The 22,955-nt window shown below is 39.9% G+C and overlaps 3 protein-coding genes and 1 pseudogene across 7 annotated transcripts; 3 read left to right on the forward strand and 1 right to left on the reverse strand.

Moving 5' to 3' along the window:
• Nucleotides 1–5,183: 5,183 nt before the first annotated feature.
• Nucleotides 5,184–16,290, forward strand: LOC137745760 (sugar transporter ERD6-like 5). Of its 3 annotated transcripts, none has more exons than XM_088681781.1 (17): nt 5,184–5,443; nt 5,644–5,706; nt 6,348–6,437; nt 6,531–6,590; nt 6,803–6,868; nt 6,948–7,013; nt 7,105–7,180; nt 7,275–7,339; nt 7,408–7,500; nt 7,593–7,670; nt 13,375–13,459; nt 13,546–13,652; nt 13,729–13,788; nt 13,890–13,943; nt 14,030–14,116; nt 14,197–14,311; nt 14,394–16,290. In XM_088681781.1, the coding sequence occupies exons 1-17, from the start codon at nt 5,288–5,290 to the stop codon at nt 14,513–14,515; spliced, it is 1,443 nt and encodes a 480-aa protein (XP_088537907.1). In that variant the 5' UTR covers nt 5,184–5,287; the 3' UTR covers nt 14,516–16,290. The 3 variants fall into 3 exon arrangements, with proteins under 3 accessions (XP_088537907.1, XP_088537908.1, XP_088537906.1); XM_088681782.1 differs by having other exon boundaries at nt 14,030–14,089; XM_088681780.1 differs by having other exon boundaries at nt 14,030–14,089; nt 14,197–16,290.
• On the forward strand, nt 7,683–10,266 carry LOC148692149 (uncharacterized). Its single transcript, XM_088681792.1, has 2 exons — nt 7,683–9,801; nt 10,128–10,266. Exons 1-2 carry the CDS (start codon nt 8,691–8,693, stop codon nt 10,154–10,156), a joined length of 1,140 nt encoding a protein of 379 aa, XP_088537918.1. The 5' UTR covers nt 7,683–8,690; the 3' UTR covers nt 10,157–10,266.
• Nucleotides 14,147–17,833, reverse strand: LOC137745757 (protein transport protein SEC23 G). 3 transcript variants are annotated; one of them, XM_068485761.2, is made up of 3 exons: nt 17,141–17,833; nt 14,683–16,389; nt 14,147–14,476 (listed from the first exon to the last, which is right to left on the reverse strand). In XM_068485761.2, the coding sequence occupies exons 1-2, from the start codon at nt 17,831–17,833 to the stop codon at nt 14,731–14,733; spliced, it is 2,352 nt and encodes a 783-aa protein (XP_068341862.2). In that variant the 3' UTR covers nt 14,147–14,476; nt 14,683–14,730. The 3 variants fall into 3 exon arrangements, with proteins under 3 accessions (XP_068341862.2, XP_068341861.2, XP_068341860.2); XM_068485760.2 differs by having other exon boundaries at nt 14,147–14,518; XM_068485759.2 differs by lacking the exon at nt 14,147–14,476 and having other exon boundaries at nt 14,595–16,389.
• On the forward strand, nt 17,832–22,227 carry LOC137745464 (sugar transporter ERD6-like 5; annotated as a pseudogene).
• The last annotated feature ends 728 nt before the right edge of the window (nt 22,228–22,955 follow it).

Consider the following 22,955-nt stretch of genomic DNA (forward strand, 5'->3'; position numbering starts at 1 on the left):
ATGAGTGAAAACAGGTATTTCCTCTTGTTTTATTGATGACTGCACAAGGATGTGCTGGGTTGACTTATGAGATACAAGTCTGACGTCTTTAGTATCTTCAAGAAGTTCCAAGTCCATGGTAGTGTTGCAGAGTGGATTCAAGTCAAGAAACCAAGGAGTGATCGGGGAGATAAATATACCTCACTTGAACTCGAGAATTTATGTGAGAATATTTCCTAGAAAGAAAACTTACAGTTGCTTACACTCCACAACAGAATATAGTGGCAGAAAGGAAAAATAGAACCATAGTCGAGATGGCCAAGTCCATGCTCTATGAGAAGAAAATTCCATATATTTTCTGGGGTGAAGCAGTCAATACTGTTGTCTATTTGATCAACAGAAGCCCTACAAAGGCTCTTCACAAGAAGACACCATTTGAAGCCTTCAGTGGTAGAAAACCAGGTGTTGGAACTAAATGAATATCTGCCGTTGATCTTGCCTTAGTCAGCAGGAAGGCCAAAAGAAAGCAACGGCTAGTTTTTCAATTTAAATGTTAATAGAGTTAGGTGAAGTTTTATCTTATAGATGTTGGAAAACTAGGAGTATATAATATTAACAAGTTTCCTAGATTACTAACAGATGTTAACATGATACCTGAGGCAGCCATTGCCGAACAAGAAAAGGATATCTTCTACTCGTTGAAAGACTCAATGTTCTTAAGGTGATAGAACCCAATAACGCAGAACTTTTCTTTACGAGCAGGGAGTCCTTTTATAGATTAACATTCACCAACTTCCCTCTATCATGGAGAGTTGGTTTTTGTCAGTTAACAGCAGTTTCATCAAATAAGTGGGATGGTAGTTATCTCCACAATTGATATCCATATTTCCTTAATAATAGGAAGTAGTTTTTTCCACGTTTGCAACTTACGTCAAACTGTATTGTTACCAAATACATTTCGTCCTTCACTAAATGATAGTTTAGTCCAATTAAGTTTCTAACATTCTCCCACTTGGACGTAAACTAATCATTTCATCGAAATGTTATCACAATTACAATATTGACTCCTTAGTGATCACATCCAGTTACACGTAACTTGCTTCCCCACATCTACCAGTATTAGTTCAAATGTCGAACTCTAGAAAACCATGTGCAGCTCTCATTGGCACATGCACTCTAAAATCACTGTCATTTGAGTCTAATCTGTATGATGTCAAACTTTCAATGAACTTCACATTCATTTTTCTATGAATCAATTCAATCAACTTTATGGATCATCTTTGGATAATCACAGTACCTTTACTGAATTGAAAATCATATACCACTTTGTGTTATATAAGCTATATAACTCAGAATAATCATAAAGATTCAGCACATGCATATTTATTACTGCAACTCAGTCTTAAACCATCACTTCATAATTGTAATGGCATACTGACAATCATGCAAATACATATAAATACACATTCATACATGCAATTACCCAGTGTACCTTTATAAAGCTAGCTTTATGTTGCCTTCAACCTTAATCACTGGATACTAGCTTTTCAAGCTTCCTGCATACTCATACGAAACCAACATGCTCTTTGGAACATAAGTCAATTGTACTAATATATATTATAAACTGAATCAACGTGGCATTATTTACAATAACCACAGGGAAAATAAGATAAGTCAAGCATCAGGTCCAGATGCTATCAAAATTACGCAGCAGCGCTTTCTTTACTCCCACATTTCAGTTGATTCAAAACCATCATGCACACCCATGTTTGCAATGTGGGCATCCTTATCATGCACTCCCAAATTTCAATAGCCGTAAAAATTGTTATATCCTAAAAGATCGCAAACCATTTATACATTCATCTCTTTGGAAAAGAATATTGACATGTGTTGAGTTTTAAATTCATAATTTACACAATCCAGTTCCGGAAATCTTTTCACTTTGGTGAAAAACATATGTACACAAGTTGATACTACAAGGTTATACTTTATACATATATTTGTGTCTTTGCATTGGCTCATCTCAAGCTTAAGCAATGTAGGACAACCCATTCCTTATTTAAACACACAATATGTCAATTTTGCTTCATGTTTGCAGAACTCGAGATTTTTAATCCATTTTGATTATTTCCCACAGCAACCAATAATATGGCTATTCAATTCAGTTAATATATATTTGCTATACATTATCATAGAGCATAACAGGCTGAGAAATTGATTTACATGAATTTACTTTACCCATTCAAGTGGAAATCAAAGGCAACAGACTTAACCATGTAAGGGTTATGTCAGGCATCAATCACATATAGAAATAACATGTATGATTCTTATTCCCATAGATGAATCAATAACATGCACTGCCAACCGATATCAAGTATTTCTATTATTCCTTTCAGTTACTCACACACATACAATTTTTTGAGCAATTGATAACTTGATAACAAGAAAACTAAGGGGTTTTGGATCAGATTAAATCAAAATAGTGATAGGTTGATTCCATCAAAATTCAGATGCCAATCAAATTAAATCATTAATAAATACATCAAAATTTAGTGATACTCACAATCTGGTGTGCTTGGGTGTACGCAACCTCTACCGCCATCAAGAAGAGCCTTTGTCTTTCCTTTTCTTGCAGTGAATAAAAATTTGACTGAGGAAAACATAAAAAACTTGAAACAACCATTAGTGATTGTTAAATGCATGTTTATATCACACCTTTGGGCAAGGGATAAAAACTGCCATTAACCTTCATTGTATAGCCATCATTCAAGAATCTTATCATGCATTTATTACAAGTCTTTGGACAAGAATATGGCATGATCTACATGATACCATACACTGATTAAAACTACCAACAATTTATACATCCCCTTCTTTGGAAAAGAATGTGAACATTTCATGAGTTTTAAACGGCAAATATTCTACCTTTACTGTAACAGAACAATGTTCTTAATTGTTCTTAACATTTTACTGCAAACCAAGCTGTTAGTATAGGAGCAGAAAAAATAGAACCGAATTGTGAATGAGATCGAACCAGATTAACGTAGTGAACAAGCAAACATCTGCAAGTGTGAGTTCATCTCCACACAGGTATCTCCCACTGCTTAAATGATCTTCGATCGTATCTAGTGTGTCGAACGACTTGTTCATCGCTGTATAGTTTTCTTGTTGAGAAATTGGGGTAGATTATGCTATTCCACTTCTCAATCTTATGCTTCAATGGTGTTGGCGAAAGATCCAAACCCGGATTACGAACCAACTCATTGAGTCCGGAGTTGAACAATTGGATTATATGGAAGCTCTCGTTGCAGGCTACTTCATTCCTCTTCGCATACTAAAGCATTGGCACTGTGGACCTCCCGTTATACCCTCGAGGCTGGGATAATGGTATCTCTCATAGAATCCAAAGTGATGTAGTTATTAACAAATGAGAAACCAGCAATAACCAAAATAGTTGAGTACCATGTTATCACTGTCATGCAATTTAACAATACAATGGATCTAGGGCCTGTTAAGTTAGCTTTCTGCCACTTTTCATGCTTCAATCTTTGCTCAGCAATCGAAGTGTCAGCCAGCAGTGCGTTCATCCTCTCTCAATGCTAAATCGAGATCCATCAGGCCCAGCAAAATTTCAATGTCTTGTTTCCACCTTTTGAAGTTTCCTCCGTTGAGAGGCTTGATCGATGAAAGGCTAAGTGCAGACAATGTTGCTGAGGCAGCCAAATAAAACATTAAATGCAATTTTTTAATTTCATGCATCACTTACACATGTTTGTATATCCCCTTTTGGTCAGAAATATAAACACCCCTTAAAAGACATCATGTATATTCTGACCACTTCAATCATCTTTTATCACAGATATATCAAGTCTTTGGACAAGATAATTACAAGATTATACAAGGAATGATTCATACAAACCTTATGCATTTTATATATTCTTTCCTTTGGAAAAGAGTATGAACATGCAATGAATCTTTATACCCTTCTTTGCCAGAATATACATCCAAATCATTCACTTTGGTGAATTCAAAATATTATGGTAAGTGCTGCATGACATGAAAAGAACTTTTGAGGCAAAACACCCTCATGCATTTTATTGAAAGTATCGGTGCTGTCATATGTTGTCGGATGAAATAATGGAAAGCATGGATGCATTGAAAGTATCGATTCGGTGCTGTCATGTGCTTTGGATCAACACATCATAATTAAAAATAAAAATTCACATGCTTGAAAACATATGCAGTTCGACACGTACATTTGAATCTAGGATATGTTAATTTGGCTCTGATACCAAATGTTGGAAAACTAGGAGTATATAATATTAACAAGTTTCCTAGATTACTAACAGATGTTAACATGATACCTGAGGCAGCCATTGCCGAACAAGAAAAGGATATCTTCTACTCGTTGAAAGACTCAATGTTCTTAAGGTGATAGAACCCAATAACGCAGAACTTTTCTTTACGAGCAGGGAGTCCTTTTATAGATTAACATTCACCAACTTCCCTCTATCATGGAGAGTTGGTTTTTGTCAGTTAACAGCAGTTTCATCAAATAAGTGGGATGGTAGTTATCTCCACAATTGATATCCATATTTCCTTAATAATAGGAAGTAGTTTTTTCCACGTTTGCAACTTACGTCAAACTGTATTGTTACCAAATACATTTCGTCCTTCACTAAATGATAGTTTAGTCCAATTAAGTTTCTAACAATAGATACATGTAAGGGTAAAATTAGTATGTGTTGTTAACCTTAGATTGAAGAAAACAGCTGTTAGTGAGCAGGTAGCTTTGACATAGTTAAGCTTGTACTACAGAAATGGAGGAATCCTACGGAAGTCAACGAATGAAATCATCACTGCAGTAGCAGCAACGTTTTGCTCCGCACTTCCCTAAAACATTCTCCACTTTTACCATCTATTAATTACACAACAAAATATCAGTTGCCCATTAGAACTTTAACACAAATCAGGCAGATGAAATGCTACTTAACTTCAATCGTCCTACCAATCAAACTCCACCAACTGAACTATATTTATAATAAACTTGTAGGTGAAGTTTGAACCAAAGGAAAGGTTGGGAATAAAATATTTGAGAGACATCTTTACAGAATAAAATACTCGTTAATTATAACCAATAATAATGAAGCATTAATAATAAATTATGGTTGTTTTTATGAATACCTGCATTTCTCATTTTTATGAGTACCTGCATTTCTCATTCTTCTGCAAACCGTTTTCTTTTTCCACGTGTACTTTTTCACCTTCTTCACAAGAAAATAAGATTTTTTTGGATCATAGAGAAACCATGGAAGAAGGACTACTAAGAGACGTGTTCAGTAACGTATATTGGGATGCAGTTGATGGGAGTCAAACAACGCCCAGTGGGTCCCCATCAGTCACCATTGTTGTTGTTCTAAGCACTTTGGTGGCCCTCTGTGGATCTCTCTCTGCTGGCTGTGCCGTAAGTAATTTTGTGATTTACAATCCCATTTTTCCTTCTACACTCCTCCTCTTGTTTCCGTGCCTTGATTCTCCTTTGATATATTAATTTAGTCAAAGTGCTTGAAAAAAGGGAGGAGTACAAGGAGGATGAGAGGGACGTGCAAAAATCATCTTCCGGTTTCAATCTTGATATACATTAATTACAATGATCTGCTGCAGACAGGATATTCATCAGCTGCTGAATCTGGGATCGTTGAAGACTTGGACCTTACTCTTGCTGCCGTAAGTACAATAGTGTGGGTTGAGAGACCCCAAATCATTTAAACTATTATGCAATTCTTTAGTCTCCCCACGTGGGATTCGGGTATTAAATAAAGGTTTTAAAAGACACTAAGCTCTAGTCGCTAGTCGAGCAACGAGCTGGAGCCTAGCGCTTAGGTGGCTAGATGGGGTCTAGGCGGATTTAACTAAATCCATTATATTTCATGTAAATAAGTATGTTTATACTTAAAATATATATAACATCATCATAAATTACAAAATAGAATGACATATATATTATAAAGTATTGGAACATAATGAAAACACGGGGACCAAGCATATAATGTGTGATTATTTAAGTATTCAACAAGTCTCTTACAATTTATGGGCGGGCTAGACGGGTGCCTAGACGGTTGCCTCAGCAGGTCTATGCGTCATTTCTTAATTTTCAAACACCTAGGCATTAATCAGGGCGGTGGCTAGCCGCCTAGCGCCTAGGTGGGACCTAAGTGGCACTAGACGGGAATTTTTAAAACAGTGTTAAATATGAAGTTCATCAGTTAAGTTTTCCCATTGTGGAATTTACAACACATGGATTTGGTTTCGTAAATTTTGCGAAGTTCTCTATCTGCATTTTGACAAACTTTCTTCTCCTTACGCAGTACTCAGTTTTCGGTTCAATACTGACAGTAGGAGGAATGATTGGTGGATTACTAAATGGAAAAATGGCGGATATGATCGGTCGTAGGGGTGTAAGTTTTTCTACTAACTACCCTTTATATTTAAATTATCTCATGAACTAAACTCTTCTTGTTCTTAATTTCCCTGCTCATTTTATGAAACAGACAATGGGAGTCTCTGCAATATTCAGTTCTGCAGGGTGGCTCACTATTGCATTTGCAAAGGTTTCTTCTCTTTCCCATCTCCATATATATGATTAGATACTAAATTTTAGCAGATGTGATTGTAGCCACATTGGCCAAAGCGAATGTGCTGCACCCGAATTTCAGACCCCCTCCCCGTAGTTTAAATTACTTTACAGTAGAATGTCGCTTAAGTTTTGTTTTCTCCTTTTTATCTGAATCTATCAGTACTTGAATTAAATACTTGATGTTAGAATGCTTGGTGGCTGGATACTGGACGACTGTCAGTGGGATTTGGCATCGGGATAATTATGTACGTGGTATGTGCGAATTTCCTACGAAGTATAGGTATTTTTTCCTGAAATCTTTTGAAATGATTTCTTACTTATACATGAACAGGTACCTGTCTACATATCAGAAATAACACCTAAGGATCTCCGAGGAACATTTACTTCAGCTAATCAGGTATGATGTCGATAACAAAATCACTGTGAATATGAGATAATCTCTAATTACCTTTCATTAATTACTAGCCTAAATTTCATGAAGTACACAGTTTTTCATTAGCTGCGGTTTTTCGCTGTTCTATTTCATTGGAAACGCCCTACCCTGGCGCACCATTGCAGTAATCGGTAACTTATCCGCTAGTCTCAAACCTTATGTTAAGTTTATCTAGGCATAAAAATTTACTGGAACACTTAATACTATGAGATTTTACATGATCAGGTGCAATTCCAACTCTACTACAAATTATAGGTTTATTTTTCATCCCAGAGTCTCCAAGGTGGCTGGTGAGTGCGTGTCCAGTAAAGTTTAAATAAATCAAGCGCTCAAGTAACTAAAACACTTAGCTCCGCAGGCCAAAATTGGTAAACAAGAAGACCTTGAAGCCACTCTGCAGCGTCTTAGAGGAACGAAGGCTTCTGTATCACAAGAAGCAGCTGATATCATGGTAATATTCCAAGTTTCAACACTTTAAGGTTAAAGATATTTCTTTCAGCATACAATCAAGAAATGAGATCGTGTTCTCTTGTATCGTGGCAGGATTATACAGAAATGTTTCAGCAGCACTCAGAAAGTATGCTAGACTTGTTCCATAAGAGATATGCTGACTCGCTCATCGTATGAATTTCTTATTGGAATCTGCACATGGGTGTACAGACAGACAGCACAGCACAACAAGCATACAACTCAAAGCACATGGGTTTACAGACAGTAAAGGACAGCAAGGGTGTAAAGCTTTCTGCTTTCTTTGTTGCTGACTCATGGACAGCAGGGAAAGGAATTGCATGCGCATGTGTGATGTTGCATCCGAAGCTTTCTTTGTATTATGTATAAATATGCCTTCCCATAAGGCTTTCGTGATATGAAAAATATTACAATTCAAACCAGAAAAATCAATATGGTATCAGAGCAGGAAAAATAACCTGCTTCTGCATCATCTTATCCATGACGGATCCGGATGGTACATGCCCCCGTTGTCCACTGCCAACACTGTAATGGTGCTGCGCTTGTTGATCTCGTCGCCGAGCTTGGTCTCCTTGAGGTAGTTGGTGTGAAGCTGCTCAGTTCCGACTGCTTCTCAAGAAGCTTGACGATGTCAAAGGCCGAGGCCGAAGAGAAGACAATAAAAACTGGAGCATAGTCCCTGCTGCACCTCCGGAAGCACCACCGCTCGTCGTCCTTCTTCTCCTCATGCTTGCAGTAGCTGCTGCACTTCCTCTTGGGGGAGCTGCTCCACCGCCTAGAACCATTTCCTGAGCCACCTCGAGCACCAACCGGATCGAGTTGTCCAGCACCTCAAGCACCGTCAAGATCGGGGGAAGTCCCTCCTCAACCTCACATCGACGACGGCTCCGATCATCTGGCACACCTGCCCGATCGAGCCTTTCCCGGTGAATTCGTCGGTGATTTTTTTTTTTCCCTCTGTGTTTTTTTTTTTTTCCTGACACTCTGTGAGTGAAAGAAATGGATTTGGCGGTATGGGTTTTATAGCAGGGAGGAAGAAAGTGCTTCTGGTGGAGAAGAAAAGTGTTTTTCCGTGAGAGGAAGCTACAGATTTCATCCAAAGATTTCTGATTAAAAAAAAAAAAAAAAAAAATCAAAAAAAAAAAAAAAAAAAAAAAAAAAATCTTTCTTTATATGGCGGAAGAGAATTCTTATTTGTTTGGAGATTCCCAGATATCTTCCTCCTCAACCATGTCTGAGGTGGATGTCAATCCAAATCAAAGATTAAGCTCAGTCTTGTTAAATGAGTTTAATTACTTACCTTGGTCGAGAGCAGTGAGTCTTGCCCTAGGTGGAAGGTCCAAGCTAGGGTTCATAAATGGAAGCATCGAAGTTCCTGATGTTTCTTCACCAACTTATGAAATCTGGCTTTGCAAGGATCAGCTAGTTATGTCATGGCTCCTAAATTCCATGGAACGTAAACTAGCTGAAATATTCAGTTATTCTGAATCATCATTCAAACTTTGGCAGACAGTCAAGGAAATGTATGGCAGCCAGAACAATGCTGCACGTGTGTTTCAATTGAAGAAGAACATTTCCAACATACAACAAGAAGGAAAGCCCTTTGTTCAACTTTTAGGCAGCATGAAGAGCATGTGGAATGAGCTGGAAATGTATCGGCCTCACACAACTGAGGCGTCTTTACTACTGAAAAGGGCAGAAGAAGACAAGATATTCCAACTCTTGTCAAGTCTCGATCCAGGATACGAAGACCTACGAAGCCACATACTCATGAACCCCGAACTACCTTCCTTCACCAGCATATGTGCAACAATCCAACGTGAAGAAGTACGAAGGAAAGTCATGAACACTGGCACAAAGACCAGTGTAACTGAAGCAAGGGCTTATCTAGCCAACGAAAGAAAATACAAAGTGAAGAATCCACACTTAAAGTGCCAGCACTGCAACTATACTGGTCACGTTAAGGAGACATGCTGGATTTTACATCCAGAATTAAAGCCAGAGTTCATGAAGGATAACAAGGGCTCACAAAGACTGAACCGTGCACCACATAGAGCCAACAATGCAACTACCTCAACCTCTCATAGGTCTGATGCACTCAAGAGCTTCACTGCAAATCCAGCTGCACTCATAAATGAGTTTGCAGTGTATCTTCAAAGCAAGAAAGAAAGGATTAAGAGTGACCAAACAGTCGGCTTTGAAGATGGAAGTTCAACAGCTTTGCTAGGCAAGTTTGCTGGATTTCTGACAGAAACACAACACATGGCCCAAGATGACATGCAAGGTATCATGACTGCTTTTAAAACTGCTCTTAATGTAAATATGATGCATGATTTGTGGATTGTTGATTCGGGTGCCACAGATCATATGACCAACCATGTTTCTAAGTTTCACAAGTTTGAAAAATTTTCAAAACCGTCTCAAGTCTCAACTGCCAATGGTGAGAGTTCTAAGGTTTTAGGGAAGGGAAATGTCAACTTAATATCGGACAAAATTGAGTCAGTAGCCTTATTTGTTCCTTCTTTTCCATTTCAACTTCTATCTGTGGGAAAAATCACCAATACCTTAAATTGTTTGGCCATTTTCTCTCCTCACAATGTCATTTTTCAGGATTGCCTCACCAAGAAGACGATTGGTGAAGGGTTTTACCTTGATGGCCTCTATTACATATCAAAAAACAGTCCCAGAGGATTTCAAGCCAAGTCCAGTCCATCCCAAGATAGTCAATTATGGCATCAACGTTTAGCTCATCCTTCCCAACCTGTTTTGTCTTCCTTGTTTCCAAACTTAGGTAATGATTTAATTTCGTGTGAAACATGTCATTTGTCTAAAGCCACCAGATTGCCTTTTACATCATCCTTATCTAGGACTAGTAAAGTTTTCGAACTAGTTCACTCAGATGTATGGGGACCAACGTTTGAATCTTTTGATGGTTATAAGTATTATGTAACTTTTGTTGATGATTTCTCTAGAGCCACATGGTTGTACCTTTTAAAGTCTAAGAGTGAAGTGATTGAAGTTTTTAAGGATTTTCACAATCTTGTTAAGAACCATTTTTCCTCTCAAATTCAAACCTTAAGATCTGACAATGGCACCGAATATATGTCCCATATCATGTCATTATATTTGAGCAAGCATGGTATCATGCATCAAACAAGTTGTGTCGGCACACCTCAACAAAATGGTGTAGCTGAAAGGAAAAATCGTGACATTCTGGAAAAAACGAGAGCATTAATGTTACAAATGAACGTACCAAAGAGATTTTGGTCACAAGGAGTCATGGCGGCTGTGTACATCATCAATAGACTTCCTAGCCGAGTCTTGGGTTTTAAATCTCCACTTGAAGTCATGAAAGGAAGAAAAATCGACCTTTCACATCTTAGAGTCTTTGGCTGTGTCTGTTTTGTTCATATACAGTCACACCATCGAGATAAGTTGGACCCTAGAGCTCTCAAATGTATTTTTCTTGGTTATTCATCAACACAAAAAGGATATAAGTGCTATGATCCTCAACTAAGAAAAATAATTGTATCTAAAGATGTACGATTCCATGAAGCTAACCCTTTTTTCAGCAAATCACATGAAGCCACAAGTCAGGGGGAGTGCATCTTAGACCTAATTCCTCTACCAAGAATCTGTACTTCTACACCTCCCATTGAAGTCAATAATGAAGGTACTCATCCTGATAATTCTGTGCATGATGATGACTCGGTGCATGATGATGACAACGGCAACATAGAAAATCCTCAAGGAGTGGATGACAATTTGAATGAGGATGAGACAAACCTCCTAGTACCTCGACGCAATCCTCGGCGTGATAGACAACCTCCCACAAGGTTTCAAGATTTTGTCACATATAAACCGAGGCATCCAATTTCAAATTGCGTGTCGTATCAAAAGGTAACTCCATCTCATGCTGCCTTTCTTAACAACATTTCAAGTCACAGTGAGCCTCAAAACTTTTATGAGGCTAATAATCAAGTTGTGTGGAAAGAAGCAATGAGAGAAGAACTCAAAGCACTAGACCAACACAAAACCTGGAGCATCACCAAACTTCCACAAGGAAAAAAGGCAGTAGGTTGTAAGTGGATCTATAAGATCAAGTTTAATTCTGATGGTTCGATTGAGAGGCATAAAGCCAGGCTGGTGGCTCGAGGATTCACTCAAACATTTGATGTGGATTACAAGGAAACATTTGCTCCTGTCGCAAAAATGAACTCAGTAAGGGTTCTATTGTCTGTTGCCGTCAACAAAGGTTGGTCTATGTATCAAATGGACGTGAAGAACGCCTTTCTACATGGTGATCTTGAAGAAGAAGTCTATATGAGATTGCCACCAGGACACCCTCAAAGCCAAGAGCCTAATTTGGTGTGTAAGTTACATAAGTCAATTTATGGACTGAAGCAATCACCACGTGCTTGGTATGCAAAACTAAGTACCGTTCTTCATAGCATTGGTTTCAAAAGGAGTAATGCAGATTCATCATTATTTGTTTGCACAAGAGCTGCAAGCAAATTAGTTGTGTTGATATATGTGGATGACTTAATAATTACAGGTGATAATGCTGCTGAAATCACCACACTCAAACAATCACTTCAACAACAATTTGCGGTTAAAGATCTTGGGGTATTGAAGTATTTTCTTGGAATCGAAATGGCATCTTCTTACAAGGGACTATTTCTTAATCAACGAAAGTACGTCATGGACCTACTTAAAGATGCAAATATGAGTGATGCCAAGCCTGCACTTACCCCTCTTGATAGCAAGCTCAAGCTTGACTTGGGAGGCACGCCACTCTCGGATATCAGCTTATATCAGAGGCTTGTCGGCAAGCTGATCTACCTAACGATCACCAGACCAGACATCTCACATTCAGTAAGTATTGCCAGTCAGTTCATGCACTCTCCCACCATCGAGCATCTGAACCTTGTCAAAAGAATCTTACGTTACTTAAAAGGGTCTGTTGGTCGTGGCATCCTCATGGCAAAGAATGACAACACTCAAATCATGGGGTACTGTGATGCTGATTGGGCAGGAAACGCAATCGATCGCAAGTCCACCACTGGTTATTGTACTTTTGTTGGTGGAAACCTGGTCACGTGGAAGAGCAAGAAACAAACTGTCATCGCAAGATCAAGTGCCGAAGCTGAATATCGTGCAATGGCCTCAACCGCGTGTGAGCTGATATGGCTAAAAGGACTTTTATGTGACTTAGGTGTGTTCACAGCTCAACCAATGACCTTATTCTGTGACAACCAGGCTGCCATGCACATAGCATCAAACCCCGTCTTTCACGAGAGGACGAAGCATATTGAAGTCGACTGTCATTATGTCCGTGAACAAGTACAGTCGCAGGTAATTCAGACACATTATGTAAAAAGCCTCGATCAACTGGCTGATATATTCACCAAACCTCTGGCTTCTCATCAGTTTCAAAGACTCCTCTCCAAGCTTGGATCCATCAACCTACTGGATCCAGCTTGAGGGGGAGTATTGGAATCTGCACATGGGTGTACAGACAGACAGCACAGCACAACAAGCATACAACTCAAAGCACATGGGTTTACAGACAGTAAAGGACAGCAAGGGTGTAAAGCTTTCTGCTTTCTTTGTTGCTGACTCATGGACAGCAGGGAAAGGAATTGCATGCGCATGTGTGATGTTGCATCCGAAGCTTTCTTTGTATTATGTATAAATATGCCTTCCCATAAGGCTTTCGTGATATGAAAAATATTACAATTCAAACCAGAAAAATCAATATTTCTCAAAGAACATATATTTACAGAATTCATCAATTGTTTCACTTCCCCGTTTTCTGATGTGTCCGACATTTGTACACACATTTGATTCGTCTCAGATTGGTGTCGGGCTGATGTTTCTACAACAATTTTCCGGGGCTAATGCAACGGCTTTTTATGGAAGCTCTATATTTGTAGATGCCGGTAAATCAAAATACATTTTTATTTTGCTTCATACAGTTGAAAGGCAATATAACGAAAAATATGCTCTCATGTCCATTTTCGGGCAGATTTTTCAAGTAGTGTCGGGACTATTGCATTGGCTATTAGCGGGATACCTTCTGTTGCGTTGTGTGTTTTCTTGACTGACAAATCTGGACGACGACGACTTCTAATGGTGAGAAAAGCAAAGAATCTAACTTTTCGATGTTGAATACCAGTAAGTCCGTAACGAAGTTGTGTAATGTTTGCAGGTTTCTGCTGCCGGAATGTGCTTGAGTTCGTTTCTTGTGGGCTTGGCATTCTATTTTCAGGTTTCTCCCCAAACTAAGCTTTGATACTTCTCTTGTTTGATTTGCTGTGTGCTTTGTAAATGTTCGATCGTGCTTTGAAGTATATTTTTTCGTCATGGCAGGACCTCGACCTGTGGAAGAAAGGAACTCCAGTTCTCGTGCTCATTGGCATGCTGGTACAATATAACCGATCACATCTTCCGTCTCCTTGTAAGTTAATTCGAGAAATGAGAATATTTGAACTAATTGATGTTGCATTCAGGGTTATGGTACGACATACTTGATCGGAATGTCAGGATTACCGTGGGTTATTATGTCAGAGGTACAGCTCTACCAACTGATTATCCGGGTACAGCTCTACCAACTGATTATCCGAAACTTGACAGGAAATCGAATTTTATGACGAAGATTCGATGCGTTTCTTTTCAGATTTTCCCGGTAAACATTAAAGGTTCGGCCGGAAGCCTGTTGAGTTTGGTGTACTGGTCTTGTTCTTGGATAACAACTTACACCTTCAATTTTATGATGGAGTGGAGCTCGGCAGGTGGGTATAAAATCCACTCCCCTCCTCTCTTCCCTTCCCTTTCGGTCTTTCTGCATACTAATAACTGTTCGAATGATTTCAGGAACGTTTTTCTTCTACGCAGCCATTGCCGGTTTAACTGTTTTGTTCGCAGCAAAGCTAGTGCCGGAGACCAAGGGGAGAACCCTAGAAGAAATACAAGCATCAATCGCCCATTTTGTTTAATATCTGTAGAATTTCACGTCATTTGAGCATCAATTTTCCATTTTGTCGATAATGTCGATCATGTAATGATAACAGATACTTGGAAAATAAAATGACTCGTTATCAAAAGCACAGTGGGTTAATACAACTAGGCACCTTTTTCTCTTCAAAACTATACACAAAAATACCTTTGTATGACGAGAAAATCGAAAATCCATATAAAGTGCTCCTCTTCATCAGCCTTGCACTGCAAGGACCTGCAAGTGATCTAAAAATACCTGCAAGCTCAGATCATCGGTGAAAATAATATCTGAACCGTCAGTGTGTGTTGAATTCTGGGTAACAGATGGATTCAACTTTGCAAGAAGAAACCTCGCTTGGCTGCCGTGCTGGTCACATTTAATAAACTTTGGTGCAGGAACTCGGTCAGCCATCAACTGCTCTGCATCAATTTCCGGGGCTTCCAACAGCTTCCTCAAATTCTCATGGTTTGGGTCCTTGTCATACCCAAGCTTCCTCCACTGAGCAACTTTGGACCCGTAATGAATAACCACGTGAAAGAATGAGTCAAAGAGCAAGATAACATCTGGAGAGATGGAGCGAACATCTAGGAGGACTGGAACAGGTGGACCATCAAAGGAGTATTGGAAAAGCGTGGGCTGGATCATGATAAGGGAACCCACCACCCCCTCACGATTCAGCATTAGCCGGAAGAAAGCAGTCTCATCAGGACTACTGTTGAAGACATCAATAAACTGAGACCTCCTTAAGTAATACATGAACTGAGGGAAGAGGGAGAAGTTGGATGACAGGCGGAAAGAAGTTGGATCTTCCTCCGCATAGTCTCCAAACTTGGAAGCAAAGCGGATCAATGTGTCATCCAGCCATCTGATAACATCTCGAGCGAAACAAGTCTCAGCTCGGCGAATAGCAAGCCTGGCTATCACTGAAGCTGCAGCTTCTTGATCAAACCCAGCAGCAATTTCTGGTGAACTGCCCCCAACCCATCTTCTCGCTGCAGTTGTTACCCTTTTCCGGATCCCCATGTTCCCATGACGGTATCTTATTATGAACTGTATCAGGAATGCCGACCCAGGTTGAACTTTCTGCTCATCACTCACTTGGAAGAAAAAAGCAATGCATGTTTTATTGGTGATTGTACCCAACTTCCACATATAGGTACCACCCTCCCCAATCTCACTGCTACTCACTAAATCGTTGACTTCTCGAAGAGATACACAAGGACCTAGGGCTCCACAGATTTTAATATCTCTAGTGGTTACTATCTCAATAGTTGCATCAAAATACATCTTCAAATATCCCCCTTTATCACGAGTAAAAATGTGGCTTAAACATTTTCTGAATTGATTTGACGCAAATGACTCACCTAGCATCATGAAACCACCTGACTTCTCAACAGGGACCTTCAGCTCTGCAACTCCAGCTTGATCAAGAGAACAAGCAAACAAATCGAGAACAATAGATGCATCAGTTAACCTCTGCGACACTTGCCTATAAAAGCTGCAAGATCTACTATAGTAAGGGGCATGACCATTGATGAGGTCTCGGTGATTTCTGACGGACTTGCTAAGATCGGAATCAACGATTATTCCTGGGCCTAAAGTTGCTGGTCCAGATGTGAAGACCATGATCCTGGAACCCGTGCTCCCTGAACATCCTTCCAGAAGTCCAAGTGCAGCTGATATTGCTGCTCCGGTACACCTTTGAGGACGATGACCGGGCTTGACTTGAACTGAACAATGAATCTCTTCAATTGCAGTTGTGATGTTGAACTCACATTCAGAAACAGGTAGCAAAAAGCCCTGCTTTTGATTAACTGATATCTTTCCGAGTTGCTGATGCTTTGGTCGCTTAATGCCTATAAATTGTTGGGTCTAAGAGTTCAAAATATAAATGTAATGCATTAAATTCCAGTTACATACAGGATGAGTTAAAACTTAAAATGCATTCAATGAGAAAACTCAGTAATTCAAATTAGGCACAGAACATTCTCTAGGGAATATGAAGCGCATAAGTAAACAGATCAACCGGCGAGAAAATCTGGATCTGAGTTAGTATACTTGATTGCTTTCAACCTCTGAGCAAACTAGGAGACTAATTCTTAAAGGACGAGAGCATTTCTAGTTTCTAGAAGACCCGAAAAACACTGAGATTTCCACAAATATCAAAATGGATTAAGTGATAAAACTACTACTTCAGAGTTCAGACTATCAAATTCAAATGGACTGCTTCAAAATTTAAACTCCAAATTGAATGTCTTCTAAACTTCCTAAAGCAACTCGTTAATAACCAAGAGTTTGACAATAAGTAAAAACACGAAAAATGTGACACATTCCTACTTCAACACACCAAAATATGGCAAATTTAAACTCAAAGATTGTAAATTTACATAACACGCATCTACTTCATAACCAAGAACAGCAATTATTATAAACACGAAAAAACGTAACATATACTTCAACACACAAAAATTTAAACTGCAAATGGTTAAACTTCTCCTAAACTACCAAAAGAAACTCATTGATATCCAAAATAAGTGCTAACAAGTAAAAAACACGCAAAATGCAACATCTTTCACTTCAACACACCAAAAAATTATGGCAAGCAAAGAAGAAAACCAGCTACCTGAAGCGATGACAGCTCCCGTTCGCCGTGAAGCATCACGGCCCTCGAGCACTCCGAAAACCCGAGATCATGAACGCGAACCATCGAATCAAACGTGATCAGACCCACCAAAGCGGTCTCCGGAAGCTTCTCCACAACAAGCAAGAGCTCATTTTTAAGTGCCCCAAGCTCGTCCCCAGGCGTGCAAGCATCCACAACGAACACAAACGCCGGCCTCACCCCTCTCGAATCCCCATTCGACACCGACGACGCCGCCGCCGACGACCCCATAGACGACAGGGACGACGATGACGACAACCCACTTGCCCAATTCTGGGAATTCGAGCCAGAATTGGGAATTCCATGGGCGGTTTTGGCGTACTCGACGGCGCTGTAAGTCGGAAAAAGCTCAGCGGGGAGGTTGGTCTCGCCGATGTTGGAGTAAGAGTGAGGGAAGGAGTTCTTGTGGTGGCAGAAGGAGCAGAACCAGATGCGAGAAGGGTAATCGACGCGGGCGTAGGGGTTCAAAACGGCGCGGCATCGGAGGCAAGTGACGGGGTCGTAGGGGAGTATCGGGAGCTCGGCTTGCTGCATCAACGGCGTGCACATGACGCTGAGAGGGATGACAAGGGCGGCGCACTCGGATTTTGACGGCGGCCATGAATTCCAGGACCATCGGAGGCCCTCGATCGCCTCCAGTTCCACGAAATCCATGGCGGAGATTCGATCAGGGTTCGGTGAAGTTTGAATCTTTCTGTTTCATCGGCTTGGATTCGCCGTGCGTGTGAACAGACGGGCGCAGATCTAGAGAGATGGTCGTTTTTCGCTTCTTGTTTTCAAAATGTCACGTACTTGTCACGTGATACTGAAAGGGTACATGGTCATGGAGTACAAAGTGTCACGTGTTTGTCACCATGTATCAATTTTCTCTCAATACACCATAATATTTGTTAAATCATAGCAATTTTCTTCCACGTTTGTATAATCTTTTGATGTGTTAAAGTTATGTTGGGGCATTATAGGACCTAATTATGTAATCGGAAGCGACACTCGCATCACACATACTAAAAGTGATATCATGAAGTTTCGTTTTTTTTTTAATTGTTGTTTCATATTCTTGAACAACAAGCAGAGTTAGTCAATTTGTTGCAAAAATGCTTTATTCGCAGAACCTGTAAACAAATTCAATATCATCAATTTAACAGAAGATCAAATAGTCACATGAAAAACGTAAATAGATACAATTTTAAGACCTCGAGATATACTACAACTCCATTTGTAGATGATAAGAGTGAACCGACCTTGATTGCAAATTGCAATTAGATGTTCGCCACCTTTGTATATATATCAAGTAGATTATAGTCTCTTCGGTTTTCATTCCTCTGCATTTGGTAAACTTTCTTCTCCTTCTGCAGTACTCAGTTTTTGGTTCAACATTAACAATCGGCAGAGTGATTGGTGGATTGGTAAATGGAAGAACAGCGGATCTCATTGGTCTTAGAGGTGTAAGTTTTCGCATTTCCCGTTGTCCCTAGGCCTAGTGCAGATGCTCAAACTTATATTATCTATATTTTTTTTCGTTCTTTTCATGTTGATATCTTGAAACGGACAATGTGGCTGTCCGAAACATTCAGTACTGCAGGGTGGCTGAGTATAGCATTTGCAAAGGTTTCTTCTCTTTCCTGTCTCCATATACATATGATGAATGCAACCTATTGTTTTCTATTTCTCTCTTTTTTCCTGCCTGCCTTTTGTTTTCTCCCCTTATTGTGTTTCAATCAGTAGTTGAGTTCAATGCTTGATGGTAGAATGCTTGGTGGCTGGATTTTGGACGGCTGTTTTCGGGGTTTGACGTTGGGTTAAGTATGTACGTGGTTAATGCAAACTCCGTCTCGTTCTTCTTCAAATTTAAATCAGTTTCTAACATATCCATATAAAACATATATAAAATGATCAAGTTCTCTCCCATTAACAGGTACCTGACATAGCGGAAATAACACCCAAGGATCTTGGGGCAACGTTTACTTCAGCTATAATTCATGATGCTTCCCCTCTTACTAGTTACTTTCCACTTCTCTAATCAGTAGTCTAAATTTCATCAAGTGCACAGTTGATGGTTAGCTGCGGCATCGCACGTATGTATTTCATTGGAAATGCCTTAAACTGGTGTACCATTGCTCTAGTTGGTACAAGATATAGTTGATTCTGGAACTATTCCATCCCCACTACATATCATAGGTTTATTTTTCATTCCAGAGACTCCAAGGTGGCTGGTGAGTTAAGAATGAGTTGCTCGTCTCTGTGACCTTATTCTGCCAACAGTGCACACAGCTAGAATCAATTATGGTCCACTAGTTTGCAGGCTAAAATTGATAAATAAAAGGACCTTTACGCTGCTCTGCAACGTCTTAGAGGAAAATTTCTTATATATCTCAAGAAGCAGCTGATATCATGGTAACTTTCCAAATCCGAACTTCATGTTATCGTTTAAAGGTTATTTGTTTGGTATCCTCAACTTGAGGAATTATTTTGGAGATAAATTATATTCTTTAGCTTTTAAAAAGAATAAGACATAATAGTATATCGTGGCGGGATTATACCATGATCTTTCAGCAGCAGTCAGAAAGAATGCTGGACTTGTTTCAGCGAAGATACGCTCACTCACTCATTGTAAGCTTTCTCAAGGGAAATACGATTGAACAAGTCATTTACTGCATTACCTTTTCTTTTCATGAGGTGTCTTACCTTTCTACGGATATTTTAACTGGTTTAGGTTGGAGCTGGATTGATGGTACTGCAGCAATTTGGGGGGGTCCAGTGCAGTAACATTTTATGGAAATCATATTTTCTGCTATACAGCATTTGATACTGGATCAAAAGCTTTTATTTTGTTTCATATGTTCAAATGCTGTATAGCAAAAAATATGATTTCGTATCCATCTACTGGCAGATTTCTCAAGTAGCATTGGGACTATATCATTGGCAATTATTGGGGTACATGAGTCTGAAAACTATCACTCCACAAGTGATTAGATAGTTTCGTTTGATGCGTATCTCCAATGAGTAGATATTTCTTTCGTGTTTTACATATACCTGGTGTTTTATTGAGTATGCTATTAGCAGATAAATCCGGAAGACAGCCACTTCTGGTGGTAAGAAATTGAGAATGGCGAAAGAACGTTTATTTTATGATATCAGTAAGTTCACAGTAAAGCCATCAAAATTTTGCAGGTTTCTGCTGCTGGGATGTGCTCAGGTGCCTTTCTAGTGGGTTTGGCATTTTTTCTTTCAGGTCTCTACCAAAATTTGTTCCCGCACTTCTCAGCTTGTGTTGTTTCTTGCTTCATTTGCAAATTCATATTTTGACGTACATCTTTTTTATACGGCAGGACCTTGACCGTGGAAGGAGCTTGCTCCCGTTTTGGTGTTTATTGGCATGCTGGTAAATCCAAACAATCCACATACAAGTATTTTTTCTTCTCTTGGAAATATTGGTCACATCTTTAGCAATGAACAAGTCACGTACATCTAAAATGCTCTCCATACGAATAGATAAGTTAATTTTAGTTAATACTGGTCCTGCATTCAGGCTTATAATGTATCATTCAACACGAAAAAGTCGTCTTCTTGACCATTTGTGGTTGAACTGTTGTATTCATTGCAAAACTAGTGATGGATACCAAGGGGCGAGCGCTAGAAGAACTACAGGCGTCAATTACTCATCTTGTGTAGTTAGATGAACTATGAAGGCATGCTAGCACACAAGAGGCCCTTTTCTGAGCCCAAAGCCTGGTTTTACAATAGTAATAGGACGCTTATTGCCACTTTCGTGTAACATATATTCACTTTTTGTGGTATCGCGGCAATTCTGCTCAATGTTTGAAGAAAATTGACTCCCAAATTTTCTTTTTTCACAGTTCTTTTGACACAGAGAAGTTTTTAGGGTAACTCACACTATTATATAGTAATATCAATACATTCATGTTGTAACGAGTAACGGTACATAGTGGTGTACTATTGAATTAAATGGAGAATTAAGAAATGGTTGGAGAAAACATAAAATAGAACTCAATTCCTTTGCACGTCAAAAACATTAAGTCTAAGCCCTATCGCGGTGGTGGCAGTAATAGCAACGACGGTGCCAGAAATGAACAACGAAGTGAAAGTTGCTCATCAGCCAGCACCATGGTTGTGGTCAGCACTCTGGTTGCTGTGTCTGGCTCCTATTTTTGCACTACAAAATTGTCCACTAAAGACTTACAAGATCTGAAAATTATGCAACTAAAAGTACAAATAGTGACGTCTGAAGAACCGATAATGCTACTTTTGTCATCTAATTCGGGTGTGGCAGAAAAACTTAAGAATGATTCCGGGTCATTTGAAGTGCATGTCAAGAAGCACTGTTTAATTAAAATTTCAATGTGTATAATAAGTGCTGGTTTGAAAATACTTCTTTAAAACTCACTTTACTTTTTTAACCTGCAGATGAGAGATTTTTCAGTATGTCTGAAACACAGGATGGTACATTAAATGTTATTATACAAGTGGGAGGACACTTGAAAATTAAACTTCCTCCAACTTATATAATGACATGTGGTATACCAGCCCTTATCTGTGATGCTCGGCTACTGATGATGTGCTGCTTCAGTATTGAATCGTTTGGAGTGTTAAGAATAAGGCCTGCCCCGGGTTCTTGGTAATTGGGTTGGTGTGTCCTTCTGGTACTCGTCTACCCCCGATGTGCCATTAGGCCAAGCTGTTGCGTTTGTTGGAACATAAGTAGTCTTTGTATCCGACAATCTATGCGAGGTAGTCCAATCTGCTTGATCTTGTCATTGAAAGATGACTCACTTATGTTGGTCATGTCTCATTGGAGCACCTTATCAATAGCTTCGTTGCATGGGAAATCGTGCAATCGCTCGGTCAGGAGCTTTTCTACTTTTTCCTAAATTTGCCTTTGTTAGGGGTGGCAGAGCTCTCGGCTGCCTCCGGTCGTGACTTGCTGGTCTAAGCTGCTCTTCTATGTTTTCGGCTCATCTATGCCACGATTGCGGTGCATGTGGTATGTTCCTAGCAGGCGAGTAGGTAACTCGCAAGCTGCTGGTTGAACTTGAGCAAGATTGAGTGACTGCTTATCTCCGTCCGCTGTGCTACGTACTTCGATGCGAGATGGAGGATGCTCATTGAGGGCCTTGCCGCAAATGAACACTTCGCCTGGAAGGTTGCTCATGTTGATTATCAGAGTGTGACCCCAACCTTGAGTGTATGTTTGTCCGTGGGCCTAACTAAGAGTGCACGCTCCTCCACGCGCTAAGACGGGAGTATACGATATCTCGAGGGCCCAGTCGGGAGTGTACTCCGTTAAAACACTCAGTTCGTGACTGATCAAGTGGCTGATTGATGGGACTCTGCTGGAAAGGTTCTTCGTTTGCCCTTGTCCTACTTCGGGACACCTCGTCAGGGGCACATTACATCTCGATGCTCTGCAAGAGCTGACTCACTAACGTCGTCTCCTGTGCGAGGGCACTCATAAACTCTATAACTTGTTGAGACAAGTGTTATTCTCCATTTGAGTTGGAAGAGCTTGGACGAAATGCGTCTCCTTGAGTAGTGGATGTGCAGTGGACTCCGGGTGCGGGATTTGAGTTGGGACATGTTAAATTCACAGAGAAATGGGTTGAAAATGCTCCCGGTTCACTCGTGGCCCAGAAATTTGGTTGAACCAATCTGGGCTGCTTGGAAAGCCACGGAAGCAGGCTGGGCCATGAGAGTTGGCTAGGCCACGGGAGCAGACTGGACTACGGGAGCATGTTGGGCAACAATAGTAGGCTGCTTA

The sequence above is a fragment of the Pyrus communis genome, chromosome 12 (genome assembly GCF_041283825.1).
Source record: "Pyrus communis isolate YQ-2024b chromosome 12, ASM4128382v1, whole genome shotgun sequence".
In the NCBI taxonomy this organism is placed as follows: Eukaryota; Viridiplantae; Streptophyta; class Magnoliopsida; order Rosales; family Rosaceae; genus Pyrus; species Pyrus communis.